The following is a 23,598-nucleotide window of genomic DNA, read 5'->3' on the forward strand; positions in this document are numbered from 1 at the left end:
TCACCATTCCAACTATCCTGCGTTGCATTCATTTGTCAATTTTTCTCTTCCATCCATGTCCAGGGAGATTAGCCACAGTACCATGGGTTATAAACTTCTCAATTATATTACGCACAGTGGACAAAGGAATTTCAAGATCTTTGGAGATGGTCTTGTACCCTTGAGATTGTTCATATTTTTCCACAATTTTGCTTCCTAAGTCCTCAGACAATTCTCGGCTCTTCTTTCTCTTCTCCATGTTTGGTGTGACACACACAGGCACACAACACAAAGGTTGAGTCAACTTTTATACATTCTAACTGGCTTCAGGTGTGATTTTTATATCGCCAGCACCTGTTACTGCCACAGGTGAGTTTAAATGAGCATCACATGCTTGAAATAAAATGATTTACCCACAGTTTTAAAAGGGTGCCAATAATTTTGTCCAGCCCATTTTTTTGAGTTTTGTGTAAAATTATGTCAATTTTGTCTTTTTTCTTTAGATTTTTTGTGTTGTTCCAATGCACATGAGGGAAATAATCACATGTATACCAAAAACATTTGTAAATGCAACAATTTCTGGGAGAAATGGTGTATTTTCTGGAAAAATTCCAGGGGTGCCAATATTTTCGTCCATGACTGTACTATAGAAAACATATAGTAGCAAACTAAACATGTAAAATACAATATAAACATCACGAAGAGTATGTACAAAGGTGCCAGAATGATAAACTATACAGATGTGCAGGTTTACTGATGAATTGCTTATACTGCAATATTTTCTAAATGAGTATAGTACACACAGTGTGCAATTATAAACATGCATTATTCTGTCTGCTGGTTCTGGGGTTCAGTGAGAGACTGTAAGGAGGTGGGGGAGGGCCAGAGTACTGTTCATTAGACTGACAGCAGAGGTGAAAAAACTGTTCATGTGGCAGCAGGTCTTGGTCCTGATTGATCTCAGCCTCCTGCCAGAGGGGGAGAATGTCATGTTGGACAAGTCAGGTCAGACAGGGTGAATACTATTTTCATACCTCAGGCCATCCCCACATAAAGCAGAGGTCATTTATCTATTTATTTATTTTTGGTCTAAGATGGTCAATATGTCAGATTTGGTGATCACTGAACCATAAATTTGTGCGATAACTTGACTAACAGACATAACTGAGGTATATGATAAGTCCTTGCAACCAGTTTGATGGCGTTGGAAAGAAGACGGGCAGGGCTGGATTAAACCCAGAAAGGAGATTATAAAAACAAATTAAGTCATTGTACAATACTGTATTTGTTTGTCTAACCAAGCAATACAATGAATGATATGCTAGCTCAGTGCTAACACTAATGGCATTTACTTACTAGTTGCTATTTCTAGACATTTCTTTCCTTTTTACTCTTCTTTTGCTTTGCCATTTGGTTTGTTTACATCTGTATCCGTGCTCTGTGCTCTCATTGGTCAGTGTAACTGACATCACAGAAAAGTTTGTAGAGGGCGGAACAAAAACAAAAAATGCTGGACTTTCTGTCAGCAGGTCATGAAATGTCTCAGATGTGTTCTTGATTGTCATTCACTGTGAAATGCTACATGAGATGAAATGACAGATTTTGGAGCTGACAGGTCCTGAATCCATACACCTGGTAGGTCAGGCTATAATCGAGCTTAAAACATGTAGCCTAACCTCGGCTTAAGTAACTGCATAGTCAGGCCACCCCAGTCAAAAGTCTGCCTATGCCACTGAGTAGCCTGGGTATTTGTGTCCACTTGTACTTCAACACCAGGGCAGGGCCATGTTTTGGCTTTGATTTCGCGAGCAAATGTTACACTCAATGTCAACTGATAGACAAAGACAAAGATTATGGTCTATCCAGAAATAGAAGGAGCTAATTGAATTAACTCAAGTTACCATGGCTGAGGAGCTTCTTGTGTAATTTTACTTTTTGACTTGTTTTTAGAATATGTAATTTTACATTTTCTTGAGTTCATTTTCAGACAAGAATAGTACCCTTTCATATCTTAAATAGCATCCATTAATGACTTTTTAAAAAACATTTAGAAATAATGCTAAAGAAAGGAGCTTTCAGAGCTTTCTGCCAACTACAGGAACTTAAAATTGTTTGACTTACATTACTGTATGATGATCAGTAGCACATAGTAAGAGAATGATGCCATATTACATCCAAAACTGTTGTATTTAACTTTATAATGCTGTGCATATCCTTGTGTTTTTTTCTGCAGGCACATGAAGGAATGATTATATATCACTCCTTTAAAGTAACAATTCAGCACGTAGTGCTTAGAATTGAATAAATTTACTGAGCAGTAATTTCATTTTTCTCGTCAGTAAATAAGCAACTGTATTTTGACTTAAGAGTAATATTCTTGTACTCTGTGAACTATTACCAACTTGGCATCTCCAAAGCTGTTTTGAAAATTTTTACTATTTTTTTTTACCTTTCCCTTCTTCAATAGAGAAAAGAATTTCCAGTTGTAATAAATTGCTGTCCTAATCACTGCTGAACAATGGTAGTCTATAGTTACTTTGTTGAATCTACTGCCCTCCAATGATGTGGAATTACTGCAACACAGACTCCTGTTTTCATGGCTGTAAAAAACTCCCACTTTACTCACTAAGTTAATTTGTTGGACATGTTTCACTGATTATAGCAAAGCTTTAGTGAGCCACAAAGACCTGCTCCTTAAGATATAAAGGCCATCTCCATGGCCCAGACTGTGTGTGGTGCTGCTCCACATCCCCAGACCCCTGATTATGATGATGGTAAAATCAAAGTATTATTAATTGATTTAATTCATTATTATATGGTTCATACAGTTGTAGTGATGATTACAGATTTTGAGCATGGCTTAACTGAGGGTAGGCTACTCATCCCAGGACAGGGAGAATAACCCTGTTGTCACATCTGACATTCTCGAAAATGGGTTTCTCCTCAACATCTTTTACTATATGCAGTATTTCCAGGTTTGTTTTGTGGGTTAACCTCTGGTACTGACTGACTGGTACACTGTAAAATAAAATTAGTTGAGCTTACTTAAAAAGTGTGGAAACTCATTGCATCAGAAATAACAAGTAAACCAAACTTGACTTTTGCGAGTTCGAAGAACTTGTTTATTTTAAATGCACTGTAATTATACCAGCTTGATATTTCTGAGTAATAAACGTTGATGCTATCTTTGTTATTTTGAGTGTGCTATACTAGTTTTGAATTAGTTATTTCAAGTGTTCAAAAATAATATTTAAGGTCAATGGAGTTTACAGTACTTGAGCTTAATTACCTATTCTAAATCAGTCATTTTTAGTGCACCATATACCCTAATAAGTTCTTAGAACTCAGAATATTACAGGTAATCAATTACCTTTAAAACCTTAAGTAGTGCTTACTGATTAACTTTTTAAAAGACATTTTAGGTTACCACTGCACTTAAGATGGGCTTTCTCAAATAATCATATTCGATGATGGTTGTCAGTGACCCACTGATCCAGTTGCTGATGTATTGTTTAGCTCAGAAACTGTTTGGGAAGCGTGTAAGTGAGATAGTAATATTTTACTCATGGTCCAACAGGGTTGAATGCACAAAGGCATTCTTGTAAACCAGGCAGATTAAGGAATGATATTCAAATAATTCGGGTACAAAACAAAAAAATACTAAAATTGTTTTTGTACTGTTAACTTAGTTAGTTAGTTTTATTTACTCTGAGTTGAAAAAGGTTTTTGGATTTTTAAGTAAACACAACTTAATTTCTTCTAACCACCTTTACTGTTTGGTCTTATAGGATACAAGTAAGCCTAAATATGGAATGATTAAAAACAACTTACAAAAGTAGTTCAGAAAATATAGTCAGTTTCAACCCCCTAGCATCATATAAAATGGCATTATTACATTTAATAATTTGAGTAAAATATGTGTGCAGATATCAATTAAAGATCAAAACCATAACACTGTTAAATTTCGCCAATAGAACGTAATGATACCATATAAATAGCTAAAAGAATCGGATCCTCTTGCTGAACAGATCCGAATGTCGCGGATCCCTTAAAAGAGCTTAAATTCCCACCACTAGTTGCTATGGATTTTGTCACCGTGGTTCCAACAGGTTCTGCGCTCCTCCCCGTCGCCGTGACGCAGCCGTAGAGAGACGTCAGTTACGTCGGCACGAGAAGAAGAAACAAAACAGCTTCCAGAGATCAGTTTCTGTAAAGGGGCAAGAAAACGATGACCGCAGACACATTTATTGTTCCTCACAGGCAGCAAGATTTGGCGACATGTCCGATTTATTCCTGGTAACACTGGGTGAGGAGTGGAAGCGAGCCCGCTTGCTAGCTCAGTTTAGCCCCTCTGTGTGACAGCTAACGTCAGTAGCCTGAAGCTAACTGGTTACTTCTCGTTGAACAAGGTAAAGAGTTTTTCTTTTCATGCTAACTGTAGCTGTGACTTTAGCCCTTCAGACTGGACATTTGGTGTGGCGTTTGAATGTTCTGGAAGGATAAACTCTTTTGTCTTCTCCCTAACTGACCTTAAATAGATTCCAGTTTGTTTGTGAGTTTAGCAACACGCAACCGGAGGGAAACTCCTCTCCTTTTACTATTATTTAACTTCGTTAAGTTAGCCTTGTTTGAGCTGCTTTCACCTTAGTTAACTTAGCTGCCATCACTTATAAGATGAAAAAAGCTTAAAAAAACATTTCATATGGATACAATTAAGTCTTTTATTAGCAACCCTTTTGGGGACTTTGACAGCCATGCGCGTAAACACTGATAGAAAAAGGTTTTTGTTCATTTTGTTTATGTCGTGTTAAATGTAGATAAACTGCACATGACCCTTCTTGAACAATATATTTGTTCTATTTTTCAATTGAATTGTGTTTTTAAATTGTTTTAACAGGGTTCTCTAATGTTATCCAGTCTTAACATTCACAGTCAAGATTATGAGACTCATCAGTTGAGGAATTGATAGCTATCCTAAAATCTACAAGGTGACCTTTTAGGTGTATTTAAAACATGAAGTAAAACTCACATCTGTCATTTTTCAGATAGACCTGAAGCTGTTGGTATCAGCTGAGTTGGCTTCTGGCCAAGTGACTTGTAAAATATTCACCAGAACATGCCTTAATCTACCTGAAAGTGTCTGTTTCCTATCTGACATTGATGATGGAGATTGTTGTAGTTTTAATGTATATGATGTAATGGTTTAAGCTTGAATCTGTTGTAAAGAAGATAGAAAATAATGGCCTTATTGTTTGCTTAACATATCTAACATTCCTTTACCTTACTGTACTAGAGGCTTTTTTTAGTTTTTATTTTGCTATGTGGAGCTGCCAGAAAAGAAAACAATAGGTGCTGGCTAAATAAATTAATCTTCTCTGACATCACTGGGACATTTCCGAGGTTTGTTTGGTGTTTCTGTGTCCTGTTACATAGATAACCATTTATCTGTTTGAACAAAAAGTTACATAAAGGAATTATGTTAATGACTGATATCATCTAACAGTGTTATAGAATTGTAAAACATTCTTTTATTGCTGATTTTATATGAGAGAGCATAACATTATTGCCACTGTTTATTTTCAGTATTTTCTTTAGTGTTACATTTTAAGAGCAGACATTGCTTGCTTCCATTTGCCAATGACCATTTATCTGTCTTGTCTTTAGTCCAAACTTTTTTTATTTAATAATGCTCTTGTTCCTCTTTTGTCATTTTAGATTAAGCAATCATGACACAGAAAGTCAATCTGTGCTCTGTTTCCCTCGGAGTGCAAGGTATGACTTGTGGTTCTTGCGTCCAATCCATAGAGCAGCGCATCGGGTCTCTCCCTGGTGTGATTCACATTAAGGTAAAGTCATCTTAGTGTAGATAAAAGAAGGGTGTTTACTTTCTTTTTGCATGTGGAGTCACGGTGAGGTGAAATTCTTGAAATTTGCTGACTGCTTTTTGTTTGCACAGCACTTCCGATTTTTAAAGAGGAAATGAGATTACTATAGTCACTGCTGTAGCAATAAAATCTATGCTCAAAATTAGAAAAAGTGAATCAGGAGATTGTGGAAAAGACAGTGATGCTAAAATTATTCTGTTCACCAAAGGTTTCTGCCCATTTAAGCTTTACAAAGTTTGATTAAACTCACATTTTACTCCCTCTGGCCTGATTGAAACCAAGTAACATCAATGAAAGATTACTGAATGGCTGTAGTTGTGGTCTGCTGTTTGTTTATTGTGTTTTTACCCCTCAGGCTTTGGTTAAATGAGAAGATAACTTAATAGTATGTCCCAAATAATGCTCTGCCCTTTGCCAGACAGTGACAGCAGGTCGATAAGCTGCCTGTGCCCACAGGAAATGTCATTTATGTCTTTAGAAAATCAGTTTCTGGATCCTGTTAAGTTAATCTATGTAGACATAATTAAGGGCATGGCTATTTTTCTCTGTAAAACACTGGCTCATTGCAGGCTGTCCATTCCTCCAATTTGTCGAAAAAGAGGAAAATCCGGCAAGCGGGCACTTGCTCACTCACTCACTTCTAAACCCCCTCTGTGATTTGAACTTATGGTTCAGTCAAGTGATCCCTTCAGTGTGTCACATGTTTCCTTCCTGGGGTCATCATGTTGATAGAAACACGGTGAGCTAACCAAGGGCATGGGATTATTTTTATGTCTTTCTTTATGTTGAAATCAATTATAAAGAAAAGGCAGACTTAAATTATGCATTTGACTATGTAATTAAAAAGTTATTTCTTTTTAAGAATGGAATGTGTTCACAAAACAGAACCATTTCTTCTTACAGTATCTAAACACTCCACAACAACTCAATGAACACAGTTTCTTATCGATGATAAGTGCCAAAGTACCCAAGTACAGCCTTTTTCATGTTTTAAATCTGTCACTCGATGTCCACTAATGAAGAGTCTCCTCTCACTCTTCAAGCAGACGGTTAAAAAAGAAAACAATCATCCCAATTTCATGTGATGCCAAATTTGCACATGCTAAGTGTTACCTGGGGACCTCTGTGTCTGCTGGAATATGGTTGCTTTTTTGCCCTTGAATTTTCACTTTACAAATTGGAGACATGGTTGATTCACATGGGGTTAAAAACACAGATGCCCTTTGTAATTGGTACAATTTACCAGAGGTCCCCAGGCAATACTAATCATGTGCGAATAAAGCGTCATTATGATTATTTTTTCACACCATATCTTATTATTATGGCTCTCTTCTTCAGCTGCTAATGCCAAATACATGGAACTAAAAGCACTTATTGTCCTGTACTTGTTCAAAACTGATTATTTTCGTAGTTTTTTGCCAGACTGATAGAGGTTAATATATCCTGAGGTATCATCACTTCACTACTTAGCCGTGTTATTGGCTTATAGGCTGTGTTTTTGCAGATTATAAAAAATATGCAGTTGTTAATGTGAATACTTAAGCTCAGGTTTCACTGTTATTTAGACATTATTATTGCAATTATAAGCCTGATAATAAGTCACTATTTATCTGAAGCTGCATAAATATAATCTTGTATTATGTTTACTTATCTCGACTTTCTTTCTGTAGGTGTCTCTAGAGCAGAACAATGCCACCATCATTTTTGACCAAGGCCAACAGAGCCCAGAGTCTTTATCAGAAGCCATTGAGGACATGGGCTTTGACTCCAGTCAGTCAGAGTCAAGCACAGCCACACCTATCTCTACAGATACCATGCTCATCCCCACCTCAAGCCTGACACCAGCAGGTCAGCAGGAGGCTTTGGAGAAGCTGTCCCAGATCCAGGGTGTGCTGGATGTCAGGGAAAGCCCAGCACAGATGGGTCTCACCGTCACCTTTGTCCCTTCCCTGACTCCTTCCCAGCAGCTGAGTGAGGTTGTGGCCAGCGTTACACCGCCAGAAATCACCACACCCAGCAGCCCCCTGAAAAACGGCCCAACCATGTCCCCATCTCACTCATCAGGAGTTGGAGTATCACTCCTGAAGTTGCGCATTGAAGGAATGACCTGCCACTCCTGCACAACCACAATTGAGGGAAAGATTGGAAAACTGAAAGGAGTTGAAAAGATCAAAGGTGATGCACTTAGCCTGCTCACACAGCCACATTTTACTTCCATGTCTGAGTAACATTTTAACAGTTTCTGCTCATCTCATGTTTTGTTTGTCTGTATCAACACAACTGACAGATTGTTAATGGGATTTAATATGACTCATGAAATCCTTTCATCCTCTCTTGTTAAAAGGGTGACAGTTCAGTGGATAGGATATGATTATTTATGCAAAGTACAATAATTACACTGGTCATGTGTGCAACGTACATTCTGTAAAGTTTGTTTTAAATATAAAAAAAAAGATATATTTTTATATTTTAATTTCTATACTTTTCAAAAACTAGGTACAAGAGCTCCTACAGTTACAACGATGCAATGTGATTGCGTACTATACAAATACACACATGAAAAATGATAGAATAAGTAAAAACAAAAAACTGATTAATATAAAAACATGTACACATACAAACATGATAAAGTACATCAAGGCATACAATAAGTAAGTAAGTAAGTAAGTAAGTAAACTTTATTTGTATAGTGCTTTTCACAGACAGTAGTCACAAAGTGCTTCACAGTAGTAGACATATATAAAACAATCATACAGTCGAATAAATAATGTAAAATACAACCAAACACAATACTGGATCAGTTTGGGCTAGATTGCTTGCCGAAACAAATATGTTTTTAGGTGCTTTTTGAAAGCATCCACTGAGTCCAGTGAGCGCAGGTCTAAAGGAATTTAATTCCAAAGGTGAGGCGCGGTGGCTTTGAACGATCGGTCTCCCCGAATTTTAAAACAAGTTCGTGGAACCATCAGCAGGTTCTGCCCAGACGACCTCAGGCTTTGAGCTGAGATGTAGGGCTTAATTAAGTCAGCGATGTAGGTAGGAGCCTGACCATGTAGGGCTCGAAAGGTCAGCAGCAAGATTTTAAACTGAACACGATACACAACAGGGTGCCAGTGAAGAGATTTTAAAACAGGTGTAATATGGGACTTCCTGTTGATGTTGGTCAACAGCCTCGCTGCAAGGCGAGCCAACTCTTTTTGTTGAGGCAGGTGAACAGGCTGTTGCAGTAGTCTAGCCGCGAGGACACAAACGCATGAATAATCATTTCAAGCTCGTCCTTAGACACCATGGGCCTGAGCTTAGCAATATTGTGCAGCTGAAAGAAGCAGTTTTTAACCAGCTGTCTTGAATGATGTTCTAGTGACATGGCTTCATCAAAGATCACCCCAAGATTCCTGAACTTAGTTTTAGCCGAGAGGCTCAGGTCACCTAAGTGCTACTTGATAGTGGGAATGGCACTATCCGGGGCAATATTAAGACTTCGAGCTTTTCAAGAAGGTAGAAAATTTAAAAGAGGAAATGGAAAAAATGGAGTTGAACATTTATGAAGCAAAGCTGTGTTTTTATGACAGGCCAAGCAGGTTTTCCTACATTTCACAAGTTGCAGTGTGCTTCACACAAGGCAGCAAATTATAATTGAGGGTATTAATCGTAAGGTTTGAGGCAACCAAATAAACTGAAGAAACTTCTGATATTATTAATGCAGGTTTTATTTAAGGATATTATTGGCTCAGCATGTGTCATTTTTTCAGGCCTGTTAGAACCCAGGCAGTGGATGTTCCACCTCCTCCAGCTTAAGGCTAAGTCAAAAAAACCAAGGCTGTAACAGTACCCCATTATATCTTTATAAATACAATTAGGGGAAAATTAGAATTAAGGAATCAAAAACATTTTTCTATACCCATTTTGTTTGTTTTATTGTCACTTTTTCAAAGATATGCTTTGCTTTATTAGTGATAATTTGGGTTTAGAATTGAAAGTATTGCTTATTTGAAATATAATGAGAAAAAAGACATTGAAAATTTGTTACCAGAGAAAAGAGACAGAATTGTCCTATTTATTCATTAACTGACTTCAGTTTCATTTCATTTTAAAAAAACAAAATTGTGTCTAGAACTTGGTATTGTGATATGTACTGCACTCTGAGTTTAGTCTTTCATTTCATTCCTCTTACTAACAGGTAAAAGCCCTATGTTTGAGGATCTCAAACTCACAGGCTGTTGAGAGTTTAAAGATTGTTTTTACTGGTAGAAAAATGCATCTGTTTTTATTTCAGTGAAATAAGCATAGTCTCTTAGGTATGTTGTTTAAGTTATACTGCCTAATCATCTATTAACACATGGCCTCTTCATGTTGCAGCACGATATTTGCTAAATACTAAAGTCATTAATGTTTTGTGCTTGTATTTTTAACTTGGCTATTTCTTATTTCTCCTCAGTTGTTTTGGAGACTCAGGAAGCTACAGTCGTGTACCTGCCTTACCTCATCACTGTCCAAACCATCGTTGACCAGATCGCTGTGGCCGGCTTTAAGGCATTTGTCAAGTCCAAGCCTCAACCTCTTCAGCTGTCCCCCTTGGATGTTGAACGTTTTGTTGACTTACAAAAACCAACTGTTTCTTCACCCTCAGACTCGACAGAGGAGACTGAAATCTTCATAGACACAACACTCACAACTCTCAGGGTAAAGGGCATGCACTGCCGATCATGCGTGGTCAATATCCAGGACAATATCTCTTTGCTGCCTGGTGTCTCTTCTGTGGAGGTGTCCCTGGAGAATGAGAAAGCATCTATTTGCTATGATCCTTTAAGGATCACAGTGAATCAGTTACAGCAGGCCATTGAGGCTCTGCCCCCAGGAAACTTCAAGACTCAACCCTGGGACTCCCCTTCTCCTCTCAGTCCTGTCCCTACATCGCTTACGTCTGCCTTACCGTCACAGTGGCCTTTAGGAGCACCCAAGGCCACATCTGCTGCCTTACAGACTTCTTTTATTCAGCCTTTAGCATCTACAGCTACTATTCACATCGAGGGGATGACATGCAACTCCTGTGTCCAGACCATTGAGGGCATGATCTCCAAAAGGAAAGGCGTGATGTCTGCCCATGTATCTCTGTCTGAACACCAGGGAGTCTTTGAGTACGATCCACTCCTGACCACACCGGAAGAGCTGAGGGAAGCCATAGAGGACATGGGCTTTGATGCCTTCCTACCTGGTGAGAGGATAGATGTTGTGGTTATCAAATCAGCTGTACTCCAACCTACTAGAAACGCTTAAACAGATATATTAGTGTTTTGATTGGAGACTTAAAGAAAGTAGAACAACCAGCTCACTAAACGTCTTTTAACATCTTTTAATCTGGGCAGAGCAGCAAAGTACAAGACAGCAACAGACATTAGATAAGATAAGATAAGACTTTATTGATCTCCAGAGGGGAAATTCTGGAAAAAAGTGCGGACGCAGTCCCCCACTACCAGAAATTACGCAGTCGAGATTCCCGCATGTGGGGAATTCGCACGGGTCAGCCCAAGACTGGAGTGCAATGGCCAGACCTTGCCATGGGGGAACCACCTTCCTGATCAGGGTGTCGCCCCCTGCCAGGTAAGTATATTATTCAGCAAAGATCCTTCATCAGCTTCCGTTGCTGGTCTTTCTGCTGCTGCTTTACCCAGATTAAAAGATGTTAAAGGAGATTTAGTGATGAAAGTTCTACCATTTGTATGTTTTTTTGTGGTCACACTTGAGGCGTTTGCAATGCTTTCCACTGTTTGATTAGAGACTTGCCTACACATAACAAAGGATCAAGTCTGGCTTTCCTTTCAAAACAGTGGTTCTTCCTGCTTTCTCATTTGCACAGAATTAGTTCCCCAGTTTTTTGTCTTTGTACATAAAGGTGTTAATGAAAACTTGAATTCTTGTAATGGACAAACGAAAGTTACTCAAATTTGCACACCTCACTTTTGTTGTACTTTATCCCCTCCTTTTAACAGGAAACAGGTCCTTTTTTGGCACGAGTCAGCAGTCTTCCTCACTGTTAATAAGGATTTACATTTTGTAAACAGTATCTCTTCCTTTTAACACTGAAGGCTGTGTTGAATGTGAAGATTTGTTCTGTCTCCTGTGCCGAATTATTAGTGGTTCAGCTCCGTTTCAGTGCACAGCTTATCACGTAACTGTAAAGCCTAGAAAACACTCTTCATTGCAGTATAATCTGCAAAACCAGCCATGTATCAATTACATAACTTGGAAAAAAAAAACAATTTTGGCATACAAAGCAAATTACCATCATAGACTCTAATTTTAAAGTCACTTTTTGACCTGGGGTATGTACAGGACAGACTATGTGTGGGTCGTCTGTATCATCTGAGACTAGTGTGCAAGGAGGGTCAACCAGTCACCTTCCTTTCCTCATCATTTGCTGATTAAAAACTCTTCTTGGCCACAGGGTTTCTTTAACAGGGTGGTTTTTTGTTGTTGCATAATAGTAACACTTAACATAATAACTCTCAAAATCTGAAAAAATCGTTGCATAAATTTAATATTTTTGTACATGGATGTTTACATATAATTTGACTTTGAGGTTTGACAAAATAGCAAACAGTTATTTCACGTCCCTTTCATAAAAATCCTTTTTGTCCACAGAGACCAATTCTTTGCTGCCTGAATCCAATTTTGGTCTCTCAAAGTCTACAAGCCCAGCACCTTTGAAAGAACTGGATGGTGATATTTTCAGAGAAACCCCTAAGGAACGCAGCAGAGAATCAAATTCCAAATGCTTCATCCAGATTGGAGGGATGACCTGTGCCTCCTGTGTAGCAAACATTGAACGAAACCTCAAGAATGAAACTGGTCTGTTAAAACTCTGTTTGATCTTTAAGTTTTATTTCAATGAAAGCGCACATACCAAACAGATTTCTCTCAGCTAAAGAGAACATCTTTTAATTCTGTGCAGGGATCTCTTCAGTTTTGGTGGCACTGATGGCGAGTAAAGCAGAAGTTCGTTACAACCCTGAACTGATCGACCCTGGGAGGATCGCTGATTGTGTGAAGGAGCTTGGCTTCACTGCCTCTGTGATGGAGAACTACGAAGGCTCAGATGGAAACCTTGAGCTAGTGGTGAGCAAACAGTAACAATATCTTTTGATTGTTTGAAGAAAATAAGATATGTACAGCTCTGTTATTTAGTTCCACAAGAAGAAATCCATGACAAACATTTCCACTTCAGAACCATCTTGCATAAAAAAGCTGTTCTTCTTCAGTATAATGAATCATGTCGTGTTCTTCACTTCATCCTGCCTATTAGATATTTTAGCCTGTTGCTCCACTCACTGGTTCTTCTTCACCCTCTTCCAGGTCAGAGGAATGACATGTGCCTCTTGTGTTCACAAAATTGAATCCAGCCTTATGAGAGAAAAGGGGATTATATATGCTTCTGTTGCCTTAGCAACAAACAAAGCACACATTAAGTATGACACTGAAGTAATTGGCCCACGAGACATCATTAAATTGATAGAGGTATGATTTTATATTCTTTGTAACAAACTGTTGTACAGTGTTTGTTTGGTTATTGTTTGTTTTTGCATGAATCCAGAGGAATATAAAAATAATTTCATTATTCCTTTTTACTGTTGTAGAATCTGGGATTTGAAGCAACATTAGTGAAGAGAGACCGCACTGCAAGTCACCTGGACCACAGCAAAGAGATACGACAGTAAGCAACACTGTTCTTTTGTACACCACAAACATACAAAAACCTAATTGTATGCCTTCTTTTGTCACAATTCTCAACATAATTTCAGAAGTAGACTTGCTTACAGGAATTGTCAGAGGTTGGGTGTAATATTAAATACATTTTAAATGTCATATCTAATCTAACGACGCCAGATTTACACTGCACAGCGAATTCACACTGACTAGAAAATGTGTGTACACAAGCTGAGACCTGACATGAGATTTGAGCGTATCCTTCACTCACGTCCACATTGATAAATGCCGATTGATACATGGAAATTAGTGTACATTCAGTTTTCTGACGGAGGCAGGTTTATCAGTTTGAACATTAAATATCTTTTCTCTATGCTGTAGTCAAATGATTATAGGTTGAAAATTATTTCATGACTTTTAATGTGCATTGTTTTCTTCTATTATGAGAATTAAAACCAAGTCCACAAAATTTAAAATCTCATTCACAACTACTCTGGCTCTCTTGAGGTGGAGGAAATCTTTCCTGGTGAGCTTGATATTCTGTGTTCCTGTCATGGGCATGATGGTCTACATGATTATTATGGACCATCAGATGCATTCTTCTCATCAACACAACATCACAGCAGAAGACCGAAACCGCTTTCACTCCACCATGTTCCTGGAGAGGCAGCTCCTCCCAGGCCTGTCCATCATGAACCTCCTCTCCTTTCTCTTCTGTGTGCCTGTACAGGTAAATCAGAGGGGATGGCTGCACTTAAGCATAGTAAAACTTTTATTTTTAAACATGCACATATTTGTCCATGCTTCTCTCTTTGTTTCAGTTTATTGGAGGTCGCTACTTCTACATTCAAGCGTACAAAGCTCTCAAACACAAATCTGCAAACATGGATGTGCTCATAGTTCTGGCTACCACCATCGCCTTCACCTACTCACTGGTTGTCCTGATAGTAGCAATGGCAGAGAAGGCAAAAGTCAACCCCATCACTTTCTTTGACACACCGCCAATGCTCTTTGTCTTCATTTCTCTGGGACGCTGGCTGGAACAGATAGCCAAGGTTAGTTCATTATCTCAGTCAATATCAATGGTTTAACGTTCATTTCTATGGTGTAAAGCAGGAACTTTATTTGACTTAACATTCACTACAAACTGTTTTTTGCATATGTGCGTGTGAACTTTATTCTTCAATCAAGAGCAAAACATCAGAGGCTTTGTCGAAGCTGATGTCTCTGCAAGCAACTGAAGCCACTGTGGTCACTCTCAGCAGTGATAATTCTATTCTCAGGTACTTCCTTTACTACTGTTACACTCATTACATGCTTCGATTTAGTTTTATAATGAAACATAGCTTAAATTTTGAATTTGTAATGACTGTATGAGTTGTAAAGTGTCTAACAAATGATGATTATAGCCATCAACATTCACAGGTGCATCTAGAAAACAGAATATTGTGGAAAAGTTTAGTTTTTTTCTGTAATCTAATTCGAAAGGTGAAACTTTCTTTTATACCATATTCTCTCCTCTTCTGAAGCTGGCTCACAAGAAAGCCCTCAGCCAGTTTGCTGAAGACAAGCAGTCCAAGAGCATGAATTACTTTAACTATATCCTGTAATCTGACGAGACAAAGATAAACTTGTTTGGCTCAGACAGTGTCCAGCATGTGTGCCAAGCACCAAGATAACTGTGTCTTGCCTACAGTCAAGCATGGTTGTAGTAGCGTCATGGTCTGGGGTGGCATGAATGCTGCTGGCACTGGGGAGCTGCTTTGAGGGGAAACATGAATTCCAGTATGTACTGTGACATTCTGAAGCATTTCTCCAGACCTGAACCCAGTCAAGCACCTGTGGCGCATCCTCAAGCAGAAGGTGGAGGAGAGCAAGGTGTCTAACATCCATCAGCTCCTTGATGTCATCATGGAGGAGTGAAAGAGGATTCCTGTAACAGCCTGTGCAGCTGTAATGAATCCCATGCCCAAGAGGATAGTACAGTAGATCCTTAGTGGGCTTTCCATCAGGCTAACTAGAATGGCCGTCTGAGGCGGCAGACCCATGCCGAAGCAGCGCCACTGAGGAACTCACGCTCCCATTGATTACTATGGTGTTCAAAATTTCAAAGTCCGAGAAAAAACGTACGGGTGCGCGGATCATCACCAAATTCTAATCGATTCGCCCCTGTCACTATCCCAATATTCCCTGAAAGTTGGGTGAAGATCTGACTTTCCGTTCTCGAGTTATCTTGTACACATACAAACAAACAAACAAACAAAGATACAGAACCCTTTACATGACCCCCTGCCGATTTCATCTGTGTGGGTAATTAAGCAAAAAACACAGTGGACGGAAAACCAGTTATTAGTACTTTTGACACTGCGGGCAGGTGCCAAGGCTAGTGGAAAGGGCAGCTGTCATCTTCAGAAAGGTTTTCTACAGACAGAAAATCTCCTGGGAGAAAGCTGTGTTGACCCTGGATGGGGTCAAACAGTGGCGAAACAGCAGCAGATGACATGGCAGTCTGAATCATCACTGACTGTGGGAACCTAACACTAGAGTTCAAGCAACTTGGATAGTTTGACTCGACTCTTTCTCCAGATTCTGGGACCTTTATTTCCATTTGAAAAGCAAAATTTACTTTCACCCCGATGACAACTTTTGGACCACTGGGCACTAGACTGTTGCCATGTCATCTGCAGGTGTTGGTGAATGAACTTCTCCACGGTATTCAAATTTTTTTAAGATACACCTGTAGGATGATAAATGTTGTCAGTACAACTGAGATTCGGGAAATATTCTGTTTTAATGGGATCTTTTAATCCTCTGTGACCTCTGAAAACACCGACAGTCATCCCTATCTTAGAGTACCATTTGATTTCACTGCATCTCTTGTTGCTTAGAGGAGAAAAGATAGACCTTGAGCTTGTATTTTAAGACCTTTTGATCTGTTACTTTATTTTCAGAGAAAAACCTCTCACTTAACAAATAGTAATGGTAATAATCAATTATTGTATTAGCAATGTATTATTTCTGACGTTTACATTTTTTGCATGTCTTTGCATCCCAGTGAGGAGCAGGTGGATGTGGAGCTTGTACAGCGAGGAGATGTGGTGAAAGTTGTTCCTGGAGGGAAGTTTCCAGTAGATGGGAGGGTCATTGAGGGACACTCCATGGCTGATGAGTCTCTCATCACAGGTACTGTATGTGATATAAAGGACAGTCTGGGCACAGTTTCTAAATTGTACCAAGGAGCTTGTCTCTGTCTTTAATAGTCCTCTGTTTATGGGAAGCAAATGAGTCCGTTTGTCTTGCATTGCTATATATCACTGCAATGTTTACAATTTAAACCGTACAATAATAACCTGGAAATTTGTCACAGTAATTTTCAGTATTCAATTACACAAACTTACAACATTTTAGAATATGAAAACATGTGTGACTAGTCCCCAACAGAATATTTTTTGCTCTTACCCAATCAAATAAGCAATTATTCATTATTTGTGTGGCCCCACTTCACGAAGAATGTGATCACAAGACACTTTGGAAAGAGAGCTGGTCTAAACTGTACTCTTTGTGACCCAGCTTTAATTCAACATGAGCAAAACACTTGACAACATGTAGCAAAGCAATATTGGATTTTAACAGTCAAAAGTATTAAAAAAACACATGCTGGGACTGTGTTGGGCCTGAGAGTGGGCGGAGGTAGACACTAAAAGAAAGAGATAGATATAGAGAAACACTGCAACATGAACAATGAATAAAACAGATGAATGGATACAGCGCTAGTTTCAGTGTTGAATAATTTGTGGTATTGGCAGTAACAACATAGTATGATAACAGAATCATCAGTTTAAAATAGATGTAATAACTACAGTAAAACATGGGGAGGACTGATAGTGAGAATTTTAACAGTTGAAGTGGAGCAGTTACTAGATATACATTAACATTTGTAGTAGTGATAAAAATGTTAAGCTGATATTGATAGATAGAATAATACAAACTGTAGCTTCCTCCCCAACACCAGTTTTTCAGTAATTCTGTTGTTCAGTGTTTTTTTTTTAGCATTAATTCATAACCAAAGTTGTCTCAAGACAGTTTTCAAAGAAGGCAGATTTAGACTGTACTCTCTGATGTGGCCTGTTATAATAAAGACCAGCACTAATCACCATGAGCACAACACTAGCATTGTGTAGCTCTATTACAGTGGCCAGAAAAACCTTCCCTTTAAGTGGCAGGAAGCTTGAGCAGAAACGGACTCATGTTGACAGCCCTCTGCCGAGGCGCATGGTTTGGAAAGGGGTTGGAAAGAGAAAAGCATATGACCTGCTCCTGTCTTCTGCTCCCATGGACTCATGTGTTTTCTTACCAGCTGTTGCTTTGTGCCTACAGGGGAGGCCATGCCAGTGACTAAGAAGCCTGGGAGTACTGTGATTGCAGGCTCCATTAACCAGAACGGCTCCCTGCTGGTCAGCGCAACACATGTTGGCATGGACACCACACTGTCTCAGATTGTCAAACTAGTGGAGGAGGCACAGACCTCAAAGGTGAAGCATCTTGTTTATATTTGAAATATGTCAGTCTGCTTTCATGGCCATAGCTCAGGTGTTTAATTTGTGACATTTCTTTTTAGGCTCCCATCCAGCAGTATGCAGATAAGATCAGTGGATACTTTGTTCCCTTCATTGTTGGCATATCTGTCCTTACATTGATTGCCTGGACTGTCATTGGGTTTCTGGACTTCTCTCTGGTGGAGGAGTACTTTCCTGTGAGTTTTTTTTTTTTTGCAGTTTTGACATGTAAATGTAAAAAACTTTAAATCTTTTCCATTCACTTCCTTTTTTTAATAAATGTTACTGCATCTGATGGTTTTATTTTTATTAATTTCATTTATATTTTTCTTGATAGTTAGGGTTAAAATGATAAAGATGAATTTAAATTAACAGCTCAATTTCCTCCCTGAAGGGTTATGACAAGAGCATCTCTCGTACCGAGGCAGTGATTCGCTTCGCCTTCCAGGCCTCCATTACTGTATTATGCATCGCCTGTCCCTGTTCCCTTGGCCTGGCGACCCCGACAGCTGTCATGGTGGGCACAGGGGTTGGAGCCCAAAATGGCATCTTGATAAAGGGAGGAGAGCCACTCGAGATGGCACATAAGGTGTGGTGATGATGACATTGTGACACCCTGTGTAGTCAGCCAGTTATGTAACGAACCAACTGTCAGCACATTATGAAATGGGTCTGTTTTCTGTGTTATGAAACTGTATTAGTCTAGATATCAATCCGATATAACGCATAAAAACAAATCATATCTCCTTTGTTGGCAGGTCCGGTCCGTGGTGTTCGATAAGACTGGGACCATCACATATGGTGCTCCAAATGTCATCCAAGTCAAGATAGTTGTGGAGGGCAACAAGATGCCTCGTTCACGACTGCTGGCTATTGTCGGAACAGCTGAGAACAACAGTGAACATCCTCTGGGAGCAGCTATCACCAAATACTGCAAGCAGGTTGGTTCTTACCTCGCTTTAAACGAAGCTGTGATCCCTAGAAACTCTATGTCTTGTATCATTTATCCACCATTTGATCTAGATTTTTAAAAAATGAAATTAAACTTGTATATCTACTTGTGTGCAGGAGCTGGGCACAGAGGCTCTTGGTGTGTGCACAGACTTTCAGGCAGTGCCTGGCTGTGGCATCCGCTGTCAGGTCAGCAACACAGAGACTCTGCTGAAACAGGCAGACAGCGACAGTGAGGACAACAACCAGCGGAACAGCATCCTCGTCCAGATCAGTGACACCAGAACGTCGGCCACCTCACATCCTCTCATCATGGACCCACAGCCCCTAAGTATGCTGGGAAATACATTGCTGACTAAACCAGTTAAATATTTAATCAGTTCCTTAGTTTTAAGTGATTGCAGTGGTGGAGAATTTGTTCTTCCTCATAATGTTTTCTAAATGAAGTGTTCTCTGTGTGTAGGTGTCGTCCAGACAGACACTTACGTTGTCCTGATTGGAAACAGAGAGTGGATGAGGAGGAATTGTCTGCAGATCAGACCAGACATAGATGACGCCATGGTAGAGCATGAGCGGAGAGGACGCACTGCTGTTCTTGTAGCTGTGGACAGTGAGTACTCATGAATATGAATTGTAGTTTTATATGTTTGCATCATTGTCTGATGGACTCTGAAGAGCTTTATCTACAACATATGTAAAAAAGAGTGCTTACAATTTTTGTTGTCAATCATTTTATTTGTGCATAGATCTGCTGTGTGCAATGATAGCCATAGCTGACACAGTAAAACCAGAAGCTGAGCTGGCTGTCCACACTCTGACCAACATGGGGCTGGAAGTTGTGCTAATGACTGGAGACAACAGCAAGACTGCAAGAGCCATAGCATCTCAGGTATGGTAATTGTGACAATGAAGAAATGAGTATGCACCAAAATCACTTAATGTTATATTTTCAACTTCATTAAAGAATATGCGAAGGAATTTATCCATACATACATTATCTATACTGCTTATTCCATGTGAGGTTGTGGGGGGCTGTAGCCATCCCAGCTGCCATAGGGCGAGTGGTGGGAAACACTCAGAACTAATTGCCAGTCAGTTACAGGGCTGATATACAGACACAGTGGCAGTCACACCTACAAACAACTTAAAGGTAATCTAATAAACATGTTTTGGACTGTGGGAGGAAGCCAGAGTTCACGGGGTGAAACCACACATTAAAGGGAAAACATTCAAACTCCACACAGACAGGCCCTGTGGGAATTGAAACCAGGAATGATCTAGCAGTGAGGCCTAAGAGTTAACCACTGCACCACACCCAGAAATGCATTGAATTTATGACCATATATAGATTTCACTTAACTTCAAACGTGTCTCCCACAGGTGGGTATCAGGAAGGTGTTTGCTGAGGTGCTGCCCTCCCACAAGGTAGCCAAAGTGGAGCAGCTGCAGCAGGAAGGAAAGAAGGTCGCCATGGTGGGCGACGGTGTCAACGACTCGCCCGCTCTGGCCATGGCTGACGTGGGCATAGCCATAGGAACGGGGACAGATGTGGCCATAGAGGCAGCAGACGTGGTGCTGATCAGGGTGAGAATCTTCCCTGGTTGCCGTTGAATTAATGCATGTAACTTGTTATCATTGAACATGTTGATTGTGCAGCAAAGATATAGTTAAATGCTTTATTGTTAGTATGACGTCAGCGAACATCCAATGCTGTTTTATGCAATGCCATGTCTGACATTTAAGATTCTAGATTGCAACTGGAATGGAGTGAAATTTTCAAAAAAGCACATTACTTTTATTTGGCCCCTTCTGTGATACTGTAGAAACATGGTGGTGCAAGATTGTGAAGTCCATTGAGGGAGATCCTGCTTACATTTGAATAAAAGGCGTATTCTAAGTGAATACATATAAAACATTTTTATATGGTCAGTTGATTAAATACTAATTTAACATACTTAAAAATTTTATGTTCTGTGAGCAAGTTTGTTCTGTGTAAATCTACTAAATATATATACTATATATATATATAATTGTACCTTTAATACTGATTGCCTCCCTACATGGCAGCCATCAGCATATGAAATTTGAGTGAATAGGTGTGAAAGGGGGACCTGCAGTACTTTTTATGCCTCTTTTATAATGATAATCTTGTTTTGTCTTGTCTGCAGAATGATCTCTTGGATGTGGTTGGCAGCATTCACCTTTCCAAAAAGACCGTCAAGAGGATTAGGATCAACTTTGTGTTTGCTCTTATCTATAACCTGATTGGCATTCCTATAGCTGCTGGTAGGTTGAAGATGACCTGGTTTAAATAAATAACATTCCTGAATATGTCATAATTTTGAACACAGTGGTAATCTGAGCTTGATGTGAATCTACAGGTGTGTTTCTTCCCATCGGTTTGGTGTTACAGCCGTGGATGGGCTCTGCTGCTATGGCACTGTCATCTGTCTCTGTGGTTTTGTCCTCCCTTCTTCTCAAATGGTAATGAGATACTTAAAGCTTTGTTCAAGGCTTTTTTATATTTGTGCTTTGCTTTGCCTCCTTTTTTAGCATAACAATCTCTGACTATATTTACACTTTTCCTTGTATCTGTTCATTTTATTTATGTAGTTACACGAAGCCTACTGCTGAAAAGTTGGAGGCCAAGCTGGGGGGCAGCAGGCGGCAGGGCAGCCTGTCGGACGTCAGCGTTCACATTGGCATGGGTGATGTACGTCGTCCTTCGCCCAAACTCAGCCTGCTGGACCGCATTGTAAACTACAGCCGTGCCTCCATGAACTCCCTGCGCTCTGACAAGCACTCCCTCAACAGCCTGGTGCTGAGCGACCCTGACAAACACTCCCTGCTGGTGGGGGGAGGGCTGTGCGAGGAGGAGGAGGAGGCCTGCTGAATACGCGTCATCACACGGGCCTTAATTCAAGGCAAGGCTGTGCTAAGTTAAAAGGGTTTTATTGAATAAAGGCCCATCCATCCAGCAGTTGTAGGTGCCTCAGGGCTGCACTATCCACTCAGAAAGCTCTCATGCCCCTTGTTTTCTGTTAGCTCAGCCAGCTGATCACATGCACTTCTAAACATGTGAGTGGTTTCTTCTTTCAGTTGCAGACTTTCCTTTGTTGAGGCCACCGCCCTGCAGCAAACCCTTTTCACCAACTCCTTGACACTTTGATCCTCCAACACTCTGCTGTTTGCAGGGAATGAAGCATCTTCAGAGCCTTGAAGCAGGCATGCACATCCAGGACGTAGAATAATCATCAGCTCTGCCTCTGTGCTCTTCTGCCTGTACAATCTTTAACATCAATCCAAAGTTATTTTAACAGTGGTTCCCCTTGAATGAGTGGACACTACAGAGTTATATTTTAAACAATTTTCCTTCAGTGGAAAATTATAACTGTCGTAAAATTATATTCCAGAGTATTTATATGACCATTATTTATCTTTTTTTTTTTCAATATGTCTCATGTGAAAATTAAGTTGTTGATTCCAAATGCAAATATTAATCGTAAATATCCTAAAATGTGTGATAACTGCATATAAGAAAAACCTAAAACTCAGTCGAACAATGAAGTGTTAAAGCAGATTTTGTGCAAAATGCTAATGGAGTGAGTTGAAATTGTGGGTGTTACATAAGTGCCAATTGAAATGCCACCTTGGCAAAGTCCAACACATTCCAAAGATAGCACTGAGTGTACACAGCTTACCTTGGACTTGATGTGCACTAAGAGCGATTGCAGAAAAGGTCAACAATTTAAAAGCAGAGACGTGAAGAGGTTGACTGTGAAAGGCAACAGAAATGCAGTTGTGTCGACCTGCTGCATCTTTGGATTATTATTTAAAGTGTCAGTGAATGTGAACATTTTCCTCGTTATACTTAAACAGGAGTTGTTACACGTGCTTGCATTTATTTTTCTTGTTGCAAAGAAAACAAGGTTGTGAAGCAGTTTGATATGAAAGGCCAAAATGTAAATGCGTTTGTAATGTTATCACGCTAAACAAGACGATGTTACTGTTTAGTAAATTTGTGACTCTTTGTAAATCCTTGTACTTTTTCACACTGTTGCACATGATCAAAGATAAACAGGGAACAGTAACAGCCAGATCAGCTGACTAGACACAGATGTGTCCCAGCATTCCCACCAAACAAGTTACTGACAGACAGCTGTGGAGAAACGGAATAGTTTCTATCCTAATGTTAAGTGTTTCGATTGTAACTGCTCTGATTTTGAATTTCCATCTTGATATTTTGATGGTTAAACTGCCTGTGCTTTATTTTTCTTCTAAGTCAAATCGGTAAATCATCTCTACAGTTCAGCTGATTATTGATAATAGTATATCCTCCTGCTGTCCAATGGTGCATCATGGCCCTTAGCTGAGTGCAACTATGCCAATCTGTTTTTGTGCTTTGCTTTGGAAAAACATCCATGTGTTCAGTCTGTCATTGTTCTAAACTATCTGTGCCTTGGAATAAAATGCCTTTGCCACTGAAATGTGTCAGGTTTGAACCAGAAGAGGGCGCTGTGGGG

General features: G+C 39.6%; 1 protein-coding gene and 1 non-coding gene across 3 annotated transcripts; one reads left to right on the plus strand and one right to left on the minus strand.

Moving 5' to 3' along the window:
• The first annotated feature begins 4,116 nt into the window (after positions 1 to 4,116).
• On the plus strand, positions 4,117 to 23,562 carry atp7a (ATPase copper transporting alpha). Of its 2 annotated transcripts, XM_041797114.1 has the most exons (24): positions 4,117 to 4,388; positions 5,695 to 5,825; positions 7,535 to 8,039; positions 10,303 to 11,079; positions 12,507 to 12,713; positions 12,817 to 12,980; positions 13,218 to 13,379; positions 13,499 to 13,575; positions 14,076 to 14,298; positions 14,390 to 14,623; positions 14,760 to 14,851; positions 16,624 to 16,751; positions 17,946 to 18,100; positions 18,187 to 18,321; positions 18,519 to 18,713; positions 18,883 to 19,065; positions 19,193 to 19,406; positions 19,539 to 19,685; positions 19,822 to 19,964; positions 20,456 to 20,659; positions 21,244 to 21,361; positions 21,457 to 21,559; positions 21,689 to 21,999; positions 22,175 to 23,562. In XM_041797114.1, the coding sequence occupies exons 2-23, from the start codon at positions 5,706 to 5,708 to the stop codon at positions 21,966 to 21,968; spliced, it is 4,566 nt and encodes a 1,521-aa protein (XP_041653048.1). In that variant the 5' UTR covers positions 4,117 to 4,388; positions 5,695 to 5,705; the 3' UTR covers positions 21,969 to 21,999; positions 22,175 to 23,562. The 2 variants fall into 2 exon arrangements, with proteins under 2 accessions (XP_041653048.1, XP_041653047.1); XM_041797113.1 differs by having other exon boundaries at positions 21,689 to 23,562.
• LOC121516873 lies at positions 11,307 to 11,473 on the minus strand. The gene has a single exon (XR_005992516.1). It is a non-coding gene; the product is annotated as a U1 spliceosomal RNA (small nuclear RNA).
• Positions 23,563 to 23,598: the final 36 nt, after the last annotated feature.

This window comes from Cheilinus undulatus, linkage group 10 (genome assembly GCF_018320785.1).
Source record: "Cheilinus undulatus linkage group 10, ASM1832078v1, whole genome shotgun sequence".
Classification (NCBI taxonomy): domain Eukaryota; kingdom Metazoa; phylum Chordata; class Actinopteri; order Labriformes; family Labridae; genus Cheilinus; species Cheilinus undulatus.